The sequence below is a fragment of the Lethenteron reissneri genome, chromosome 62 (genome assembly GCF_015708825.2).
Source record: "Lethenteron reissneri isolate LAM-NWPU_2019-01 chromosome 62, ASM1570882v1, whole genome shotgun sequence".
Classification (NCBI taxonomy): Eukaryota; Metazoa; Chordata; class Hyperoartia; order Petromyzontiformes; family Petromyzontidae; genus Lethenteron; species Lethenteron reissneri.
This window is the reverse complement of record NC_083840.1, coordinates 334009-355693: the sequence shown is the minus strand read 5'-3', so window position 1 is coordinate 355693 and position 21685 is coordinate 334009. Positions and strand designations below refer to the sequence as shown.

Genomic DNA, 21685 nt, shown 5'->3' with positions numbered 1-21685 from the left:
GAATCGAACTCAGGTCGCCGAGTTTGTAGTGAAGCACGATAACCGCTACACAGACACACACAGGCGTAGATACACGCACAAGGCCGTACCGATCTTCATCATCTTGCGCAGCTTGTCAAGGTTGCCGGTGATGAGGTAGAGGAAGGAGAGGCGGTCGAAGTTCTTGGTGCGCTGGTAGCACATCTCCACCATCTGGTGGTTGCCCTGCAGCAGCGCCACCTCGCCCAGCTTCTCCCAGCATCCCTTGTCGTCCAACGCTTTGGCGGCCTCCAGCGCAATCTGATGAGGGGCGCGGTAACGCAGATGAAGGGAAACGGCAGAGGTGCATTGTAAACGATTGGGATACGAGTGCATGACGCAGACGCACTCATGATATAGATGCAGGCCACACAATGCAGCCGTACGTTCCATGCAGATGCACGATGCATGATGCAGACGCATGCACAACGCTGACGCACGATGCAGGCGTGCGATGCGTGGCCCAGAGGTAGCGTGTTCGTCACTTGTTGCAGTGGTTAGCAGCGTATGCGTAAGATCCCCGCGACGTTATTCATTGCGTGCCTCCGTCACGAACCCAAATTTTAAAATATATTCCTCAAATTACTCAATTGGATATTAAATGCATAGCAACTAATCATCGCCCCCCGTGAAGTGAAACTACTGAAGATTGATCATTATTAATAATGACGTTAACTTGTAACACGGTGCCACATACAGGATTTGCTCGCACTTGTAAAAAGAGAGAATTATTAGGAAAAATGAGGAGCCACAACTGTCACAAGCTCTGCTAGTCCTATATATATATTAAGGTGTTATTGGTCAAATAACGAATGTTTACATGTGGGAGGAAACCTGAACACCCAGAAAAAACACCATTCGTGCGAGGGGGAAACACTTTATCCCCGACACAATCCGGAAAAGATGCGAGTCCACATTTAAGCTGCACTGCCTTCTCCTGGCTCTTCCTCGTTGCCCAACCATTGGGAGGGAGTTTCGCAACACCTGTGTGTTATCCACCAACCCCCACTGCTGCCTCCAGTCCATCCTACCAGGTAAGGCCCACTGAGCTGTGTAGCTCTTGTCAGAAGCGACCTGGCCACAAATGAAAGCTCAAAAAAGCGGCTTGTCACGTGGACATTTACAGCAGTAGCCAAATACTCTAAAAGCACGTTTCTAAATAGGAAATGACAGCGCAAAAAAATGCATCCAATCATGATGAAGACAACGACGACGACGATTACTCGCGTTATTCTGCGCACCTCGATGTTTCCGCACTCGAGCGCGAGGGCAAAGCGCGTCTTCTCGTCCTTAACGAAATGCAGCGCCACCTCGGGGTAGCCCTTCTTCTGCAGGTACGCGATGATCGACTGCCCCACCAGCTTTGCGTTGCGTACCATGTGCAGCACCTGCAGCAGTGGCCAACAAAAGCGAAAGGAAATGGAGTGACGTGTGCAGCGCACACCCTTGGCGCACCTGTGCAGTGCATGCGTACACACACAGCACACATCACGTAGCACACAAACACATGCAGCACACACCCACTGTACCACCGACTTCCCCCCACACTCTCTACTCTGTTTTCCCTTCATCTCTCTCTGCTCCTCCCCTTTTCGATCTCTCCGCTCTCTCTCTACCTCCCTGCTCCCCTGTTCTGGGGCGCCAAGGTGACGAGATATTAACTACCTCACTTAGTATAAAGGAGGTCGTGGGTTAAATCCCGACTCTGACGCCGTATTTGGAGTTTGCATGTTCTCCCGTGGTCGCATGAATTTTTCTCTGGGTCCTCCGGTTTTTACGTCCACATTTAGAAATATGCGTTTAAGAGTGTTTGGCTGCTATCAATTTCCACGTGATAAGCCACTTAATTGGGCTATCAATTGCAATAGCCAAGTCGCTTCTCAAAAAGAGCTAGGAATGCTCAGTGGGCCTTATCTGGTAAAAATAAAAATCTATTATAGTTTAAAGTTTCTCTCCCCCGTTTCTCCTTCTTCTGGTCCCTCCCACCTCGCTCTGCTCTCTCCTCCACACTCCTCTACACCGGATTCTGGCTCGGCCTCGGCCTCCAATTCTCGGGACTCGGCTTAAGCTTGGGCCACCAATGCTCAACTGTTTCCGCAGACGCTCGAGTAAGCGGCGAAGGCTCAGTTTTAGCTCGTGGCTCGAGCTCAGGCTTGTGGAAATCCTGAGTGTAGGCGGGACCACGGCTCAGAGTTGGCTCAGAGCTGGCTCAGCAAGTAAAGCGTGCGGTGGCTTTGAGCTCATGGGCTCGCTTGAGACGAAGCCTAATCCCGAGCCTCTCCACCCCTCCTGAGTGCCCCCCCCGCACCTCGTCGTATTTGCGATTGACAAGGGCGAGTTTGAAGCGGAACTCGGTGGGGTCGATGGTCAGCACGCGGGGGCGGCTGTCGCGGTCGAGGCAGTAGACGCTCGTCCCGCGCACGCGCGTCACGTAGATCGGCAGATCCAGCGTGCGGATGATTCCGTGATCCCTGCGGAGACATAGACACGTGGGAGACACGGAGACACGCAGTGTAGTGTACTGGCCAGTGCAGGGTTATTGAGGGACTGTGTGTTGTCTTGGTGTGGTCTGGGACTTGTTTTCCTGTCGTTTTACTGCTTTTCTGAAGCTTGGGAATTGATAATGCAATTATAACTTACTTTAATTTATGTATTCAAGGGGCACCAAGGTGGTGAGATGTTATTTTCCTCGCCTGGTATGCAGGTCAGGGGTTTGATCCTGACCGTGACTCCTGCATGTTTAGAGTGTGCATGTTCTTCCTGTGGTCATGTGGATTTTTTCACCAGGTCCTGTTTTTTCCCTCCACATGTAGAAACACGCATTGAGATTATTTCTCCTGCTGTATCTGTTCCACCTGATGACGGTCACTTGTGTTGCGATCGAAACGTCGTGATCTATTTTTTTTCTACCTACATGACTTTACCGAAAGAACCAAAGAGTATTATTTTGATTATTTTGGTGCTATAAATGACCAAATGATGGGTCACTTTGTTGAGCTATCGTTTGTGGCCAGGTTGCTTCTGAAAAATAAGTGAAAACCTCAGTGGGCTTTGCCTGGCAGGATGGGGATGGTTGTTTTATTTGTATGTGTTTGGGTGACGTTTACCTTTCTTGTACTTTGCACGACTATCATGGTTTTGTATTGATGTTGTAACGTTCTTACCAGCCCCTACTGGACATTTGTGAAAAAGAGCTTTATAGCTCATCGGATTCCTCCAGGTTAAATATTCTGATTCTGATAGTAGAGTGGGCAGCATAGTGAGCAGTATAGTGGGCAACGTACCCGTTGGTGAGCGTGTATTTGATGTGGTTGGATGTGGTGTAGATGAAGACTCCGCTCTCGTCCCAGGCTCCGCTCTTCACGCGGATGTTCTCGTGGACACTGCACAGCGACTCCAGCTTACGGTTGCAGATCATGATCACTGCACCATGGGGGGCACATGCGACGTCACACGGAGTCAAGCGATATAACCATGCACCCCCCCCCTCCCCCTCTGCACGCCTTACTTTTCTCCCCACTCAACCCCTGCGCCTTCTGTTGCCTCCCTTATCTCTACCCCCCGCGTGCCACCCAGAGTGTCTTTCCCCATATCTCTCCTCCATGTCCCATCAGCATGTTTCCCCCCCACCACCATGTCTCCCCCCACCCCCCCCCGCGTGTCTCTCTCCAAGCATCTCCCCCACGTCTTTCTTCATGTATCAACGCACCCCACCATGTCTCCTTCCCCATCTACGTGTCTCTCCATGCGTCTCCACCCACCCCCACCCCCCCGCGCGTCTCACTGTGCTTGGCGAGCAGGGCCACGTGGGACATGTCGGCGCTCCACACCACGTACTTCACCTTGGAGATCTTTACCGAAGCTAGAGACCTGAGGGAGAAGCCACAGACAAATCACCACCCCCACCCCACGCGGGCATTAACAAGACTGTCAGGGTCAAGTGTTACGAGTGAGCGACACCTATGGAGGCGCACGGAGGAGGGTGGCCAACACCGCCACGCCGACGTGTACACATTGCACCGGGTACTCATTTCAGGCCAAGTTGACGTAGGTGAAGTTGCAGAACCGATGTTGGCTGTCGTGAGCAGGAATCAAACTCGAATCAAACTCGGCTTGCCGGGTTCGTAGCATAGTGCAGTGCTAGCCCAACGCGCCACCGCACCCACGTGTGGCTCATTGGCACATGCGGAGGGTGGGTGCACTCTACAACACAGATGGCAGTCGCACAGCGTCTACACGATTATAACACTACTAATAATAATCCAGTGTATGTGGTTGTGGTGCTGTTTTTCTCATGGCGCAGCATGATCATTGCTGAAAGAAGGCACCGCCATTTCACATGGTCTGTGGCAGTTTCACAGTAGGGGGCGACATTACTGCTGCTGTGTGATACCAAATAAGTAATTGGCCGGTAAATTTCTAACTTGGCAAATTTGTATTTGCGACGCCGACCGCACCCAATGCCCCCCCCCCCCCCCCCCGCTCATTTCGAAATGGCTCCCACGGGATCTTCAAGAGGCGAACTGGGTGTGGTTGGGTTTGTACAGCAAGTACGCACCGCCGCAGTAATGACCAAGGCAGCCAGCCGGATTAGAACTACAACGAGTGGAAAAACGAACTCCCGCTGGGCTGCATCTCAGCGTCTACACGTATTATGTTACATGTGTTGAGCTTCTTTTGTGCCGTACGTAGCCAACTGTGCTAATCGGAAGTGCAGAGGACAACAAACTAAACACAACAACAAGCAGTTGACCGCATCTTGCACATCTCGGTCTCACGGTGTCTACAATAGAGGGGTTCTTTTTGGGTTAGACCGTGTCAATATAAACGTGTCGTAAGAACCCACCACCACCCGACACAGCCAATTGGTAAGATTTACCACATAAACAAAACATGCCAATTGGTTTCTAGTTCAGCACTATCCAGTGTATTGGGAGAGTAAACCCACAACATTGACAATTCGAGTACGATGTTTCGCCGGTGATTACAACAAGCCTCATCAGGCGACAGCCAGAATTGTCTACACACAACACACAAACTGGGGGTGTCTACAAACGACACACAAAATGTGGTTGTCTACACACGACACACAAACTGGGTGTGTCTACACACAACACCACACAAACTGGGGTGTCTAACACAACACAAACCGGGGTGTCTACACACAACACCACACAAACTGGGGTGTCTACACCTGGTGCAATGTGTGGATTGTGAAAAGAGGTTAATCGTATTGATTCCCGCTCAGTCGATCCGGCACCCAGCTCAAATTTGATCGGGCAGCATATTGAAAACGTCGATTCATTGCGATTCATTCGCGGCCATTCCTTGGCAATCGATTCCCTGGCAAACGATTAATTGGCAAGAAACACTACAATCGAGTAGTCATACGACACCCCCCCCCCACCCCCTTTATTTGATTGGCTAATATCAGCAAACATCGGTGATTCCGTCGTAGTTCCGCTTTTATTGTTACCACAGCGCCCCACCGCTCCCCCCCACCACCGTGAGCGTCGGAGTCATCGTACCTCTTCTGCTGCACATCGTATAGAGTGACCGAGTCGGCGTCGCGCAGCAGCAGGTTCCCCGTGCCTGCGTAGAAGACGTCCTCACAGCTGGGTACCTGCACCTTCTTAGTGATCTCGTTCTTGAGGTTCTTAATGAGGATCTGCGACATGCGCGCAGGCAGACGGTGGGGGTAACAAAGAGGGTGGTAGGGTATAGGTAGGCTATTATTCGTGGCCAGGTTGCTTCTGAAAAAGTGCTATATAGCTCAGGGGGTCTTACCTGGTAAAATAAAAAATAGTTTAGTTTTTAGTCTAATACTGCAGGTATAATAACTCGGCTACGTGAGAAACTGGTTGTGTTACTGGTTGCAGAGATGTCCACGTGTAAAGAGATTCAGCTTGCGTACAACTGAGGCGGCGCTGTTCTCTCACCGAGTGCATGCGGTCCAGCACCGCGAAGCGGTTGCGGGCGACCCACACGGCGGTGAGTCCCGACGACCGCTTCCCTTCCGGAGCTACGACGACAGCAGCAGCAGCAGCATATACAACACAATCAGTTACACAAAGAGATACAAAGATCCCCATATATAGCATTAACAGACTCTTGGGTCAAGTGCTGTTAGCGAGTAGCACCTATGAAGACCGGGAACAACACACTAGGGGATGGGGTGACCAGCACCACGCCCACTCGCATTTGTCTCCCCAGAGATGATGTTTACACAACGCAACCAGGTACTCATTTGAGACCGAGTCAACCTAGGAGAGGCCCAGGATCGGTTCCAGATCATCGTCACTGGTATTGGTCGTGAGCGGGAATCGAACTCGGGATCGTCGGGTTCGAAGCACCGTGCGCTAACTGTTGTGCCACCGCACCCCACACCCACCAATAAGTGTGCCACCACGAAGGCCCCCCAACTTGCCACCGACACTTCACCCACGCACCTACCAGAACCACACGCTCACGTAGCACAGCACAGCTGGTAAACGACTGTAGGCAGTGGTGCGCACCCTGCCGCCACGGGCACATTCGATTGATCGGTCTCCACTCGTTACGCCAACATTTTCCTCGTTTTACAAACAGATTGGGCGAAATTTTATTGTTCGTCATGGCGAATCCACGCAAAAAAGAACACTCGTTAAGCGAGACATGCCTGTACACAGTTACAGGGATACACACATACAGATACAGTTACACAGAGATACACACACATATACAGAGATATACACGGTTACACAGATAGTCTTCCTCACAGACACAGATCGAGGTTTACCTCGAAGTACATTAATTCGATTCATGACGATTAATTATTACGTTCATTATTAATTATCACTTTTTTTCGGTTTACAACTCGTTTGTTTCATTAAGGGTTCTTAAAATGCTAAATTATATATTTTTGGTTGAAAAAAATATATATGACAGTCTGTTTATATAACGCGGTAGTTACGTTTCCGAAGAACACTGCATTATGGAAAAATCGTGTTTTAATAAATAATATAGGGTAAAGCATAGTCTGCGATAACGTGCTTCCAGAGACACCGTCTTGTTCAGTTATATGTATATTTATTGTGAATGAAGTCCACCAAATCACTGATAACTTAACAAGTAACCGCGAGTGACTATATACACTTGGTAACTTATGTGACTCTACGCGACGCTCCCCATGTAGCTGGCTGGCTACACTGGAGTGGACGCGTAGTAGTCACGGGGGACAATATAACTCTAGCCTTCCAAGACTACAAGGTGCCCGATCCCAGATGATGAAGATGACCCGCTCCAAGATGACGACAGCGACGGCAGTTCCTTGGTTCCCCCACACCAGCAGCCCAGAGCCCTGTTCCACGCCGGCTTTTATCCCCCTCACGACCAGGCCACGCCCGAACACTCTCTCACCGCACCTGGCCCTGTCTGTCTCCTCCCAATTACTATTTACGACCCTTTTAGGCCGCCGTCAGTGCCCGTCGCATCAATCATTATTAACGACTACTTAGGTCCCATATCACCCTTACGTGACCCTGTCTGTTCCCCGCACGTTAATTAGTAACCACGGCCACGTGCTGTCCTTACATCACCCTGTACTGTCCTTACACATGTAAGATGCGTACACAGACTGAACAAAGAGTGAGGTGCGTGGGTGACATCTGTAAGCATCCAGCAGCATCCCGCCGTGTGCGATGCTATGCCGAGGCAGTCGTACAACTGCTTATTCCTACTCGCGTGACGTAGTTCCATTCACTCGATGGTTTTAGATCCAACTAGCGGGAAGTACCCGGCATTGCCTGGGCGAAAAAAACAGACACACAACGACTTTCACACACTTACAGACATTGACCCACACACTCAAACACATAGACATCGACTTTAGTTACACAGACATGGAGTTACACACACACATCAACTCACACAACAACAACTGCCATTCGAAACTAAGTGGCGGTGACGTCACCACAACACTTGTCCCAGGCTATGTGCACCTTGAGGCCACGTGAAGTGTCGAACGCCCGCTCGCAGGAGGTCACGGGGCCCCCTACTGTATCAACTCGCTGTGCTTTAGCCACCCGGCACTCTGCTCGTTGTTGTGAGCGTCGCTCCTCCGCCCTCCGTTGTTGTTGGAGGACGACTGCCTCCAACTGCCCAGTAGCATCCTTCACGAGCCTCCTCCACAGAGGTCGATCTTGATACCCCTGGTACCAGTCATTGGCAAGTCCACTCAGCTCCACATCCTCCTGTACCACATCACTCAATCTCTTCTCTAGCCCGTGCCGCGTCCGTTTAGCCCCCTCAATCTGGCCGAACACCAAGCTGTTTGGGCATACGGTGATTGGGCATGCGGGCTACATGGCCCAGCCAACGCAGTCTTGCCTGCCGGAGGAGCTCACCCATGGGACTTTGTCCAGATCTTTCGAGGATTTGTGAGCTCCTCACACAATCCAGCCTGGTTAAACCCAGGCCTGATCGTAGGCAGGCCAGCCTAAATGTTTCTAACCGGCGGAGATGTTCCATTAGGGGAGTCCACGTTTCGCAAGCATAGAGAATGGAGGGAATGACTGTGGCCGGGAAGACCCGAAGCTTCGTGCGGAGCGACAGACCAAGTAGCTTCCACACAGCGTTACGCAACCGATGAAAAGATAATGCCGCTCGACTGATTCGGAGTGAGACCTCTGCTGTTAAACTGGAGCCGGTCATGAGCACACTGCCCAGGTATGAAAAACTCTCCACTCTCTCCACAACTGCCCCATCACCGATTGGGAGTTGTGGGGGTGGAGTGTCCTATGGTACAAAATACCCAGGCAGGTGCTTAGTTTTGATGGGGCTGATGGTAAGGCCCCAACTCTTAGTGGCACGCTCCAGTTTCAGCAGCAGTGTCTCCAACTCCTCCTCTGAATGAGCAGCAATTGCCAAATCATCGGCATACATAACGTGGTTGACCAATAAGGAGCCATCCCTTGACCGCACCCGGGCATCGATCAGCCTCCCATTATATCTGTACCAAACGGAAATTCCCCCGGTACAGCTATTGAAGGCTTCACGAACTACGTGGTCAAAATAGATGTTAAATAATGTGGGAGCCAGAGGACATCCCTGTCGCACCCCAAGGTGTACAGGGAATGGCTCTGACTCCCGGCCACGTAGTTTTACCCGGGCCCGCTCACCATCATGAAAGTCCTTAATGATCGTGAGCAGAAGGCAGGGACTCCAAAAGCACGAAGAACAATATTCTTAGGTTTTTTCGGTAAAGTCACGTAGGTAAAAAATTTAAATTATTAAAAGTAAAATAAAATAAAAATCACGACGTTTCGAAGGCAACACAAGTTTCCGTCTTCAGGTGGAACCGTCAAAGCACGATTGCTGTATCAAGTAAGAGAAATTCCAAGAAAACCGTCCTTGTACATATACTGGTTGAGGGTGGGAGGAGCCAAGGCAGGCCCCTGGATATTATTATTATTTTGAAGTTGGTGCGGCTAAAGCCGCTGCTAGGAATGAGCCTTTGTTGTATAGACTGGTTGAACTGGGAGATTCCAAGAGTTGTTAAGGTGCGGCTGATGTAAAGGTGTGGCTGCTGTAAATGGGACTGAGCCTTTGTTATGTAGAGGTGGTGCAGCTGAAACCGCTGCTAGGAATGAGCCTTTGTTGTGTAGACTGGTTGAACTGGGAGGTTTCAAGAGTTGTTAAGGTGAGGCTGCTGTAAAGAACAGCACGAAGAACAATCCAGAGCCCAGGCCTACTGATGGTATCATAGGCCTTGACCAGGTCAATAAAGCAGAGATGCAGGTCTTGTTGGAATTCCCTACACCTCTGCTGTAGCAGACGGACAGAAAATATGTTATTCAAATGTGAATTTTAATAACAGTTATTTCGGTTTACAGGTTTCGTTGAGCGAATTAACTTTAACCAAGGGACTACTGTACTGTAATATATTTTTGGTATCCTTTTGTTATTTCTTTGGTAGTTAATGTTTTATTTCTTTCTGCAAATCTTTACCCAAAAATTGCCCCCCTAGGAACGTATCCGAAATTTATATAGTTAATTCAATGGTAAAAAAAACTTTCGATTTACAGATCGCTAAACGTTGCCTTTTTCCAGGGACGCATGGGACCTTTAGGAGAAATGTTTCGCTAGATTATTTTTTACATTGTGTTCAGGTTTTCAAGAAAGCAACCTAAATGCATACTGTGGTATGCCCGTACATGTGTGTGAGCCGTGTCTGCGTGTCTGTATGTGTCCACATGTGCACGCCATGTCTGTACATGTCTAAACGTGAGTAGTGTGCCGTATCTGGGTGTCTATACGTGTGTGTCACTTGCCGTGTCTGTGTGTCTATACGTTTATGTTGCGTGCTGTGTCGTGTGCTGTGTCTGCGTGTCTGTACGTGTCCACATGTGCTTGCCATGTCTGTATGTGTGTCCGAGCCATGCTCACCGTCGGGGTTCTGGGAATCGCTGTCCTTAGGGATGCTGTATAGGTCGTACGTGCTGTTCTCCAGGTTAGACGCGCGCTGTTGAAAAAACAATAACAAAGATTCCCCGTTGCAGCCTTTAACATTGTTGCGGCAAGCGCTGTTAGCGAACAGCACCTATGAAGGCCGGCACAGCACACAAAGGGGTGGCATGGCCAGTACCATGGCCAGCCCCCTTTGTCTCCCCTGTGCTGATGTTTACATGCCACACCATGTCCACCGTGTAACAAGGGGTGAGTATTCTCATTATATTTCTGCTTGTTTTATCCAGGAAAGCCTCACTGATTCTCAAGACCTTTTCAGGAGAATCCTGCCTCCTTTTTGCAGAAGGAGGGAGATGTTGTTGCCGTCTGTTATCTCAATTGAGTCATTCGCAGGTGAAGTTCTTTCAGCCTTTGAGATGTTTTGGCCAATAGATTGTCAGTGTTTTTTTTCTTAACTATGGGAGGCAGCTAGAGAATCCAGAAGAAACCAAATGCAGAACAGGAAAACCTACAGACTCAACGCAGAAATAGACTCAATACAGAAACAGGAATCTTATCCAGGCCCCTTCTTGCTGCAAGACACGAGCGTTAGTACCACAGCGTTAGTACCACTGCAGCGCAAAACCTTGCCGCCCAAGTGGTAACGAGACTGGGACAGCGGTCATGGTAAGAATGCTGCGCCAACTGGTGCAACAATCGGGAAGTCCATTGACCCCAAAACGGAGGTGATGGTGGCGAGGCGGATGGCAAAAACGAAAGGGAACGGTAGTGTAGTAGGTTCAAGGAGGCTTGGACGACGTAGTTGGAGGCACAATTCTTTATTGAACTTCAGTTGTATATACAGGCCGAATTATACAACACTCGAAGGGGTATCGGCCCCTTCACCCGCCTAACAGGGAGATCCCACAATCTCTATCCCGGCTAGCCTACTCCCAGGTCCTCCACTACAAGGCTAGGGGAGGCTAGCTGACCCAGCTCTGGTCAAGCTGGGATTACGGCACCCTGAGTCCCCAGACCGGCTCTTATAAGAACATCGGCTCTGGGCTCTCGGGGCCACGCCACTGGCTTGCCCTGGTCAGTCCTGAGAAGGACGGCGATCCAGGGGAGTCCCAGGACCTATCTAGCTGGTCTTCTTTCTTCGCTGGTTTAAGCTAAACACTGAACCCCGAGCCCACCGGCTCACCGCCTTATATAGCAACTCCCCCACCGAGGGGTGGGGCCGTGGGGGATCCCAGCGCCGTTTTAGCCCCTCAGGCTAAACGGTGCGGACGTGGATGTAAGCATCCTTCCGCGTGCGGGCATAACCACCCCCGGTGTGTTTGTTCGCCCTCCCGTAACACCTCTACATCACCCCCCCCTGTACAGCCCGCAGCCGTCCCGGCTGAAACAAAATTCACAATAAAGATGCATCCCCCCCAAACCCGTGTGTGCCTCGCGTAACTAGCAACAACAACAACAATGACAACAACAACAGTAACAACTACCGAGAGAGAGAAAAATAACCCAACGCACCCCCCCGAATACATACCCCATCCCATAAAAAAATAACATATATACAATTTCAAGGACCCCCCCCCACCCCGCGACCCCAGCAAGGGCTGCACGAGCGGCCAATCTCACAAGAGTCTGCGCGTTTTGGCGCGCGTTCTTGCAGCGGGACCGTCACAAGGGGCAGTCCCGGCTGGCCCAGCGGTGGGTGTCAATAGTTCGGGTACGAGAGTGTCTGGCTTTGCCAACGAGCGACCCCCGACCCCCCCAGGAGGGGTTGGCGGTCGCGAGCATGTCAATCCTGGTGCACCTGGAGGCGGAACAGTCGGTGGCAAGTCAGGCGAATGCAGCGAAGTCGGACTCCGGGAGTCGGTGGACCCCTCACATGTTAGGCCATGTGTGTGTGTGGTAGGAACATGGGGCGCAACGAACGGTTTCAACCGCGAGGGGTGCACAAACCACCGACGCTTCCCCCATCGGATACGTACACAATGTGGCCGCAAGACCTGCACCACTTCCACGGGCCACTGCCACGGCCGCAACAGCTTGGACGAGGTCGCCAGCGGAACTTGGGGACAGTGCAACCAAGCCTTGTCACCCGGTTTCCACTGGGGCACATGTACCCGACCCAGCTTGAGCCTTTCATTCGCCCTCTGGCGGAGGTCTGAATTTTGGATGGCCGCCTCCCGCGCCTCTGTCAATTTAGCAATGTTGAATTTGACATGGTCGGTCAATTTGGATTTAGCATGCGGCGCGGAGATCTGCAGCTGAGTCGCGACAGGCGGGTTAGCCTCGCGACCGTACATTAGGAAGAAGGGCGAAAATCCGGTCGCCGCATGAGGAGCCATTCTGTAGGCCGCCAAAACCCCCGGAATATGAAGGTCCCAGTCGGTCTGGGATTCAGACACCTGTTGGGACAGCATGGACGTGATAGTCCGATGCAGACGCTCCACCATCCCGTCAGTCTGCGGATGATATGGGGAGGTACGAATTTTTTTCGTACCCAGGAGCTCGCACACTTCGTGGAGAAGTTTACCCGAGAAATGTTTTCCCTGGTCGGTCAGCAGCCGCTCCGGAGCACCCTTGTCGAGGACATAGCCCTGGACAAAGACCTCCGCAATGGCTGCTGCCGACTGGTTGGCGAGAGGCCAGGCCATAGGCCATCGCGTAAAATATTCCACCCCGCTCAATAGGTATTTATTTCCCCTAGGTGTAGCGGGGAATGGGCCCAGAATATCAAGCGCGACAAGTTCGTTAACCCGGGAAACCTTGATAGACTGCAATGGTGGGTTGGACCCCCTTGCTGGTGGCTTCCGTTGCGCGCACTGAGTACAAGACCCTACAAGATCATCCACGTCCCTTGCCATGCCCGGCCAAGAAAAATCCAGCTGGAGCATGGCAAGGGTTTTGTGAGTCCCCAGGTGCAGGAGTCGCTCGTGAGCAGCCCACACCACTCTACCCCTCAATGTGGAAGGCACCACCAGCTGGTGGCGGCGGGATCTCCCGTCCCAATGCATCAAAAGACCCTAGAATAACCCCCACGAGTCGACATTTTCCACCCCCCGACCAGCTCCCCCGATGCGACGGCGCAACGCGAGGAGGGAAGTGTCCTCCATTTGGAGGTGCCCCCACTCTGCAACAAACAATCCCAGCAAAGAATCCCTCCCTTCTTGCTCAATAGGACCCGCAATTGAAGGCGCATCAGCGGCGGCCGCAAGGACCGAATCAGAGATCACATTCGGAGGTCTGCAACGCCCCGAACCCAGGAGGCAAGCGCACTCGGAGGTGGGTGGCAAACGCGACAGAGCGTCTACGTTCGTGTGGCGAATGCCCTTACGATATGTAGTCTCAAAATCAAAATCTTGTAGAATCTCCAACCATCGGGACAATTGTCCCGATGGCTGTTGAACCCGCAAGGCGTACTGCAGCGCCGCATGATCTGTGCGGACGGTGAAATGGCGACCGTACAGATATGGGCGATATTGCTGAATGAAGTAAACGATTGCCAATAGTTCCCGACGGGTAACACAGTACCTCTGTTCCGCCGGAGACAAAATACGACTGCCGTATGCTACCACATGCTCTACGCCCCCAACAACCTGGGAAAGTACGCCCCCAATGCCCGTGTTGCTTGCGTCTGTATCGAGCAAGAAGAGTTTCGAGAAGTCGGGATAACTTAATGGTGGAGCCCCCACTAGGGCGTCCCGGAGGGAGCGAAAAGCAGCCTTCTCCTCCTGTCCCCAGTGAAACTTGATCCCCTTTGATGTCAAGGCATGTAAGGGTTTAGCAATCGTCGCGAAATCGGCGACAAACCGTCGGTAATACGACGCGAATCCAATGAAACTCCTGACCTCCCCCACCGAGGTGGGAGTCGGCCAGGAGCTGAATCGCGGAGCAAATGACATATCTGGGGCGTGAATTTCAAATTAGCAGCCCGCATTTTGAGGAAAACAGCCCGCAACCTCTGGAGGTGTTCGTCAAATGTTTTACTAAAGACGATGATATCGTCTAAGTAAATCAAACAAGAATCCCATTGCAACCCAGCCAGGACCAATTCCATTAATCGCTGGAAAGTCGCCGGCGCTGAGTGGAGCCCCATCGGCAAGCGGTTAACTTGGAATAGGCCGTGCGGCGTACGGAAAGCTGTTTTAGGTTTAGATTCATCATCCAGAGGGAGCTGCCAGAACCCTGACAGTAAATCCAGTGTGGAGAAGAACCGCGCCCCCGCCAGGGCATCAAGCGATTCATCCATCCGAGGGAGCGGATATGCGTCGGCTACGGAAATCTTGTTCAGCCGACGAAAATCAACACAAAACCGCAATGAGCCGTCGTGTTTTTAAATCCTTTATATTAAGTTCACTTGCTTGCTTGCGCACTTACGACCGTGCAAATCTTTCGGTTGTTTTTTAACCCACTTCCCGTGATCCAATTGAGCTGACATTTTGCACACAGACTCGTTGTGCGTGCCAATTTATTTTCGTGAAAAAATTTTTCCAAAATTTTCCACTTTTTAGGAAAAAAAAATTTTCATATTTAATTTAAAATACCAATGTGATAAAAATGAAACTCTTACTCAAGAAAAACTGAAATGAATAATAAAATAAAACCGATGCCACGCATATAAAGGATTTACAGTGAAAAACTTTGTTTTTACAGGTAAATTTTTTTAACTAACACGATGGGTGCACCCCAAGGGCTGGTAGAAGGGGATATAATATCCGCAGCTAGCATGTCGTCTACGGCCGATTTGACATGATCCTTTTCGGCGGGACACAACCGAAAACGATTTTGGCGGATTGGCGCGCTGTCACCCGTGTCAATATGGTGTCGCAGCAGTTTAGTACAGCCAATATCATATTTGTGTCGACTAAAAACGTCAGAAAACTCGCGCAGAAGGGTTCGTAGCTTCTCACGCTGTGAGTCGGACAGGTCCGATGATCCCGCGCAAAGCGCATCCAGCCACCCCTCATCACGGTCCGAATGCGGTTGTGACGGAGGAGCGGTGCTCACCTGTCCAATGACTGGTTCCTCACAGGGTACCGGCGTTGCGTGCGCAAGCACGGTCCCTTGAGGAACCACAGCCGTTCGCAACCCAACATTGAGGACCGCGATGAAGGGGTCCCCGTCCCCTTTCACAATGGTCTGGGCCGCTATTAAATCAGGTCGGTTGACCCCGGCCCTAGACGGTCCCAACAGAACACCCCGATCCCCAATCCCCTTAGCGAATGGTCGACGCAGCCTAAGAGGCACGGGCATCTGAGCTCCCGGCGGTATGCGTACCGTCCTCGCAACAAGCGCTTGTACCGTCGCAAATGCCGTACGGACAGTAGCGGGGGAGGGCAAGAACATCATACGGCGGCCCGACGGGAGTTCGATGCAACCTTGGTCGATCAAGATTCGAATTGGCATTTTGGCCAAGAAATCTGTCCCCAACAGGCACGGAACTGCCAGCGAGGAGGAGACCAATACCGGCCCGGATAATTTGATGTCCCCAATACAAATTTGCGCGCGGATCTGTCCGATAATGCCCGGCGAGCCCCCGTTGGCAGCATAGCACGGAACATCAAAGGGGAGCAAGGGACGGCTTTGAACGGGAAGAATGTTATAATTTAAATCGGACACAATGGTCGCCGATGCCCCCGTATCAACTAAGACCCGCACCTCAACCCCATCAATATGCCCCACAACGACCGACGACCCCGCCGACGCGGCAACAACGCGATGGGCCAACTCAGACCACTGGCCCAGTTGGAACGCCCTCTCCATCGTGGCACCTTTCGACGCAACGACAGGCGATTTCCGACCCCCGTTCGTTGCAGTGTGTGAGTGTGTCACAAGTGTGTGTGTAAGCCAAACATGTGGGGTGCCACAACTTGCCAGAGTTTGTTGGTGAGCTTTGGGTAGAGGCGCGTCGTCTGGCCGAGGCGTCGCACCCCGCTGTCGAGGAGCCCGGCATCCCGAAGCCACATTGCCCCGGAGGCCACATTTGTAGCACCGCGTGAGCGCCCCAGACGGCTTGGGTTGATCCTGCTGACTCGGCCCATCCCGAGCTGGCCGGCCCCCGGATCTCCATTCTGTCGGGTGACCCACAGCGCAGACCTCTTCCGATGGGAGGGTGGCTGCAGCCACGGTATGCCTGGCCGCCGCCTTGCTGACCTTGCGACGTTGGGACAGCAAATTTGCGTGGATGTGCCGTGCGGCCCGCAGGGAACACATCTCCTCGTCGTCTTGCGCCAAGACGACGATGTCCAAATCGTCCGCCAACAGCAATGTCTTCTCAGCCACCATAGCGTCCACCCCTTCCTCGTCCATCTGCGGGAAAGCCGTCTTTGCCAGGACCGGGAGAGCTGTGCGGTATGCCAGGGGCGATTCCTTGGCGCCCCGCTGACGATCATAAAACAGCTGTCTGCAGTCAGAAGGTGGTCCGTAGACTGCAAACAGGAGTCGAAGCGCCATCTGCAGCGTGGCGCGCGCCGATCTTGGCGCCGAGGTGAGGGTAGCGAGGGCGTCACTGTCAAGCATCGCCGATAGCGCGCGTAGTGCTTCGTCGTCCGTCCATCGCGACATTTCTTGGTGAGCTGATTGGCGTTCGCCGTCACCGGCCGCTGTTGATGACGTGGCGGCTTCTGGTTGGCGACGGTCGGTCACCTGATGTAGCCCGGCCCCGCCCTCAGCACCCACTGTACTGATGGCGGCAAATCCAACTTCCAGCCCCGTTGAAATGGCGGGAACTGGCGTTGCGTGTCGTCCGACGTCGCCCCGTGCTGCTCCTCCAACCCCCAGGCGAGTGATTTCCTCCAACGTGGCGGCTGCCGCGTAGAGTAGCTCCGCCAGGCGGGAGTGAGCCAGCCGCAGTCCGTCAGCCGACGGTCCCCACACGTCCGGCCGCTGCGGTGTGGGTGGACTCGGCCCCGGTTGCTCGGATTCGCCTTCGGCGATCTCGGGCTCTGAGTCCGCCGAGGTGTCCTCCTCCCCCGGTTCCTTGGTATGAGCCGTCCGTCTTGTATCCATCCTTAGAAGACCACTTCTGACTCCAGTTGTAGTAGGTTCAAGGAGGCTTGGACAACGTAGTCGGAGGCACAATTCTTTATTAAACTTCAGTTGTATATACAGGCCGAGATATAACACTCGAAGGGGTATCGGCCCCTTCACCCGCCTAACAGGGAGATCCCACAATCTCTATCCCGGCTAGCCTACTCCCAGGTCCTTCACTACAGGGCTAGGGGAGGCTAGCTGACCCAGCTCTGGTCAAGCTCGGATTACGGCACCGAGTCCCCAGACCAGCTCTTATAAGAACATCGGCTCTGGGCTCTCGGGGCCACGCCACTGGCTTGCCCTGGTCGGTCCTGAGAAGGACGGCGATCCAGGGGAGTCCCAGGGCCTATCTAGCTGGTCTTCTTTCTTCGCTGGTTTAAGCTAAACACTGAACCCCGAGCCCACCGGCTCACCGCCTTATATAGCAACTCCCCCACCGAGGGGTGGGGCCGTGGGGGATCCCAGCGCCATTTTAGCCCCCCAGGCTAAACGGTGCGGACGTGGATGTAAACATCCTTCCGCGTGCGTGCATAACCACCCCCAGTGTGTTTGTTCGCCCTCCCGTAACACCTCTACAGTAGTATAGCGGTCGTGTAGCAGTTAACGTGCTGCGCTACGAACCCGACGAGGCGAGTTCAATTCTCACTCACGGCCAACACCAGTGACGATTACCTGAACCGGTCCTTGGCCTCCAGGTCGACTCGGTCTCAAATGAGTACCTGGTACGACAGGCGATTTCCGACCCCCGTTCGTTGCAGTGTGTGAGTGTGTCACAAGTGTGTGTGTAAGCCAAACATGTGGGGTGCCACAACTTGCCAGAGTTTGTTGGTGAGCTTTGGGTAGAGGCGCGTCGTCTGGCCGAGGCGTCGCACCCCGCTGTCGAGGAGCCCGGCATCCCGAAGCCACATTGCCCCGGAGGCCACATTTGTAGCACCGCGTGAGCGCCCCAGACGGCTTGGGTTGATCCTGCTGACTCGGCCCATCCCGAGCTGGCCGGCCCCCGGATCTCCATTCTGTCGGGTGACCCACAGCGCAGACCTCTTCCGATGGGAGGGTGGCTGCAGCCACGGTATGCCTGGCCGCCGCCTTGCTGACCTTGCGACGTTGGGACAGCAAATTTGCGTGGATGTGCCGTGCGGCCCGCAGGGAACACATCTCCTCGTCGTCTTGCGCCAAGACGACGATGTCCAAATCGTCCGCCAACAGCAATGTCTTCTCAGCCACCATAGCGTCCACCCCTTCCTCGTCCATCTGCGGGAAAGCCGTCTTTGCCAGGACCGGGAGAGCTGTGCGGTATGCCAGGGGCGATTCCTTGGCGCCCCGCTGACGATCATAAAACAGCTGTCTGCAGTCAGAAGGTGGTCCGTAGACTGCAAACAGGAGTCGAAGCGCCATCTGCAGCGTGGCGCGCGCCGATCTTGGCGCCGAGGTGAGGGTAGCGAGGGCGTCACTGTCAAGCATCGCCGATAGCGCGCGTAGTGCTTCGTCGTCCGTCCATCGCGACATTTCTTGGTGAGCTGATTGGCGTTCGCCGTCACCGGCCGCTGTTGATGACGTGGCGGCTTCTGGTTGGCGACGGTCGGTCACCTGATGTAGCCCGGCCCCGCCCTCAGCACCCACTGTACTGATGGCGGCAAATCCAACTTCCAGCCCCGTTGAAATGGCGGGAACTGGCGTTGCGTGTCGTCCGACGTCGCCCCGTGCTGCTCCTCCAACCCCCAGGCGAGTGATTTCCTCCAACGTGGCGGCTGCCGCGTAGAGTAGCTCCGCCAGGCGGGAGTGAGCCAGCCGCAGTCCGTCAGCCGACGGTCCCCACACGTCCGGCCGCTGCGGTGTGGGTGGACTCGGCCCCGGTTGCTCGGATTCGCCTTCGGCGATCTCGGGCTCTGAGTCCGCCGAGGTGTCCTCCTCCCCCGGTTCCTTGGTATGAGCCGTCCGTCTTGTATCCATCCTTAGAAGACCACTTCTGACTCCAGTTGTAGTAGGTTCAAGGAGGCTTGGACAACGTAGTCGGAGGCACAATTCTTTATTAAACTTCAGTTGTATATACAGGCCGAGATATAACACTCGAAGGGGTATCGGCCCCTTCACCCGCCTAACAGGGAGATCCCACAATCTCTATCCCGGCTAGCCTACTCCCAGGTCCTTCACTACAGGGCTAGGGGAGGCTAGCTGACCCAGCTCTGGTCAAGCTCGGATTACGGCACCGAGTCCCCAGACCAGCTCTTATAAGAACATCGGCTCTGGGCTCTCGGGGCCACGCCACTGGCTTGCCCTGGTCGGTCCTGAGAAGGACGGCGATCCAGGGGAGTCCCAGGGCCTATCTAGCTGGTCTTCTTTCTTCGCTGGTTTAAGCTAAACACTGAACCCCGAGCCCACCGGCTCACCGCCTTATATAGCAACTCCCCCACCGAGGGGTGGGGCCGTGGGGGATCCCAGCGCCATTTTAGCCCCCCAGGCTAAACGGTGCGGACGTGGATGTAAACATCCTTCCGCGTGCGTGCATAACCACCCCCAGTGTGTTTGTTCGCCCTCCCGTAACACCTCTACAGTAGTATAGCGGTCGTGTAGCAGTTAACGTGCTGCGCTACGAACCCGACGAGGCGAGTTCAATTCTCACTCACGGCCAACACCAGTGACGATTACCTGAACCGGTCCTTGGCCTCCAGGTCGACTCGGTCTCAAATGAGTACCTGGTACGGTGTGTAATATCATCGCCACTGATTCAGGCAAAGGTGACTGAGCGTGGTGCTGGGAACCCACCCCCTTTTGAATGCTGTGCGGGCCTTCATAGGTGCTACTCGCTAATAGGCTATATGGGGGATCTCTTTCTTTAGGGGGCAGATGGCACTGCGAAAGCAGAGGAGTTTGGATGGCGGGATAACCCACTGTCAGATCCGGCAGAAAGAAAAAAGCGATGGCGAGGTGGGGGCATCCATTACCCATCCGCGGGATCGAGCTAATGGTGATGTGCCCGTCACGTGCGGCTGCAAGGGGACTCACGGTGCACAGGAGCACGGCGTTCTCTGCTGGGTTGTACGACATGCTGAACACCGGGTTCTTGGAGCCACTGTGGGAATGGGAGAAGGGAGGAACACAGAACCACACCACGGCCGTCACTACAGCAGCTGTGCCATGTGGTTTAATGTCATGCGGTTCGAGTTGTCTGTTGTTCTTCTTGGTTCTTTCGGTAAAGTCACGTATAAGGGAAATAATAAAATGATAAAAATAAAACATAATAAAATAATTCTCACGACGTTTCGGTCACAATGCAAGCAGCCGTCCTCAGGTGAAGAACAGGTCTGTCGGGAAGACAGCGTCTGAATGGGACGCTGTCTTCCCAACAGACCTGTTCTTCACCTGAGGACGGCTGCTTGCGTTGTGACCGAAACGTCGTGAGAATTATTTTATTATGTTATATTTTTATTATTTTATTATCTCCCTTCTACGTGACTTTACCGAAAGAACCAAGAAGATGAATCCCTGCAGTCACCAATAGAGCGAGACCAGCTGCGCTTGGCCCGCGACTGGAAAATGCTAGCTGACATTGGCCGGCAACTTGTGTTTCCTCCGGAGATCGCAACCACCACCCTAAGACCTGACATGGTGCTCTGGTCCCGTTCGCTCAAGAAGGTCTTCATCATTGAGCTCACAGTACCCTGGGAGGACTCAGTAGATGAGGCTTATGAGCGAAAACATCTGCGCTATGCCGATCTAGCTGCCGAAGCACGGCATCATGGCTGGAACACAGAAGTCCGACCAGTGGAGGTGGGCTGCAGAGGTTTTGTGGCAACATCTACAACCAGACTGCTTAGAGACCTGGGAATTAAGGGCCAGAGCCAGCGTTCGGCAATCAGAGCTGTATCGGAGGTGGCAGAAGGCAGCAGTCAGTGGCTCTGGATGAAGAGGAAAGACTCCAGCTGGGCCCCAAAGTGAAAGGGCCAGGAGGTATGCAGTCAACAATGCTTGACTCAGGGAGGGATGTTGGCTATCAACAACAAGGCAACTCCTATGACTAATTGGGAATGGGACACAAGCGTAGGATTGATCACCCTGTCGCTGGCCGCCTTTGGGGAGGGTGTATAGTATGAAAGGCCGAAACACCCTAGGACCCAAAGGTTCACTACTGACGATGCGCTCCCCAAATTTCACCAGGCTCACTGTTCATGAACTCTTGGAAGTGCTTGCACAAAGGATA

General features: G+C 53.2%; 1 protein-coding gene across 1 annotated transcript in view; it reads right to left on the bottom strand.

Annotated features, from left to right (window-relative positions):
- Nucleotides 1–21685, bottom strand: part of COPA (COPI coat complex subunit alpha) — an 83257-nt gene that overhangs the window by 41659 nt on the left and 19913 nt on the right. Inside the window, exons 12-20 of the mRNA XM_061576978.1 lie at nt 20491–20557; nt 10444–10519; nt 5958–6040; nt 5547–5686; nt 3803–3888; nt 3303–3441; nt 2327–2489; nt 1260–1406; nt 90–279 (exon numbers count right to left, since the gene is read on the bottom strand). Of these exons, the coding sequence (XP_061432962.1) occupies nt 90–279; nt 1260–1406; nt 2327–2489; nt 3303–3441; nt 3803–3888; nt 5547–5686; nt 5958–6040; nt 10444–10519; nt 20491–20557 (1091 nt within the window). The remainder of the gene's footprint in view (nt 1–89; nt 280–1259; nt 1407–2326; nt 2490–3302; nt 3442–3802; nt 3889–5546; nt 5687–5957; nt 6041–10443; nt 10520–20490; nt 20558–21685) is intronic.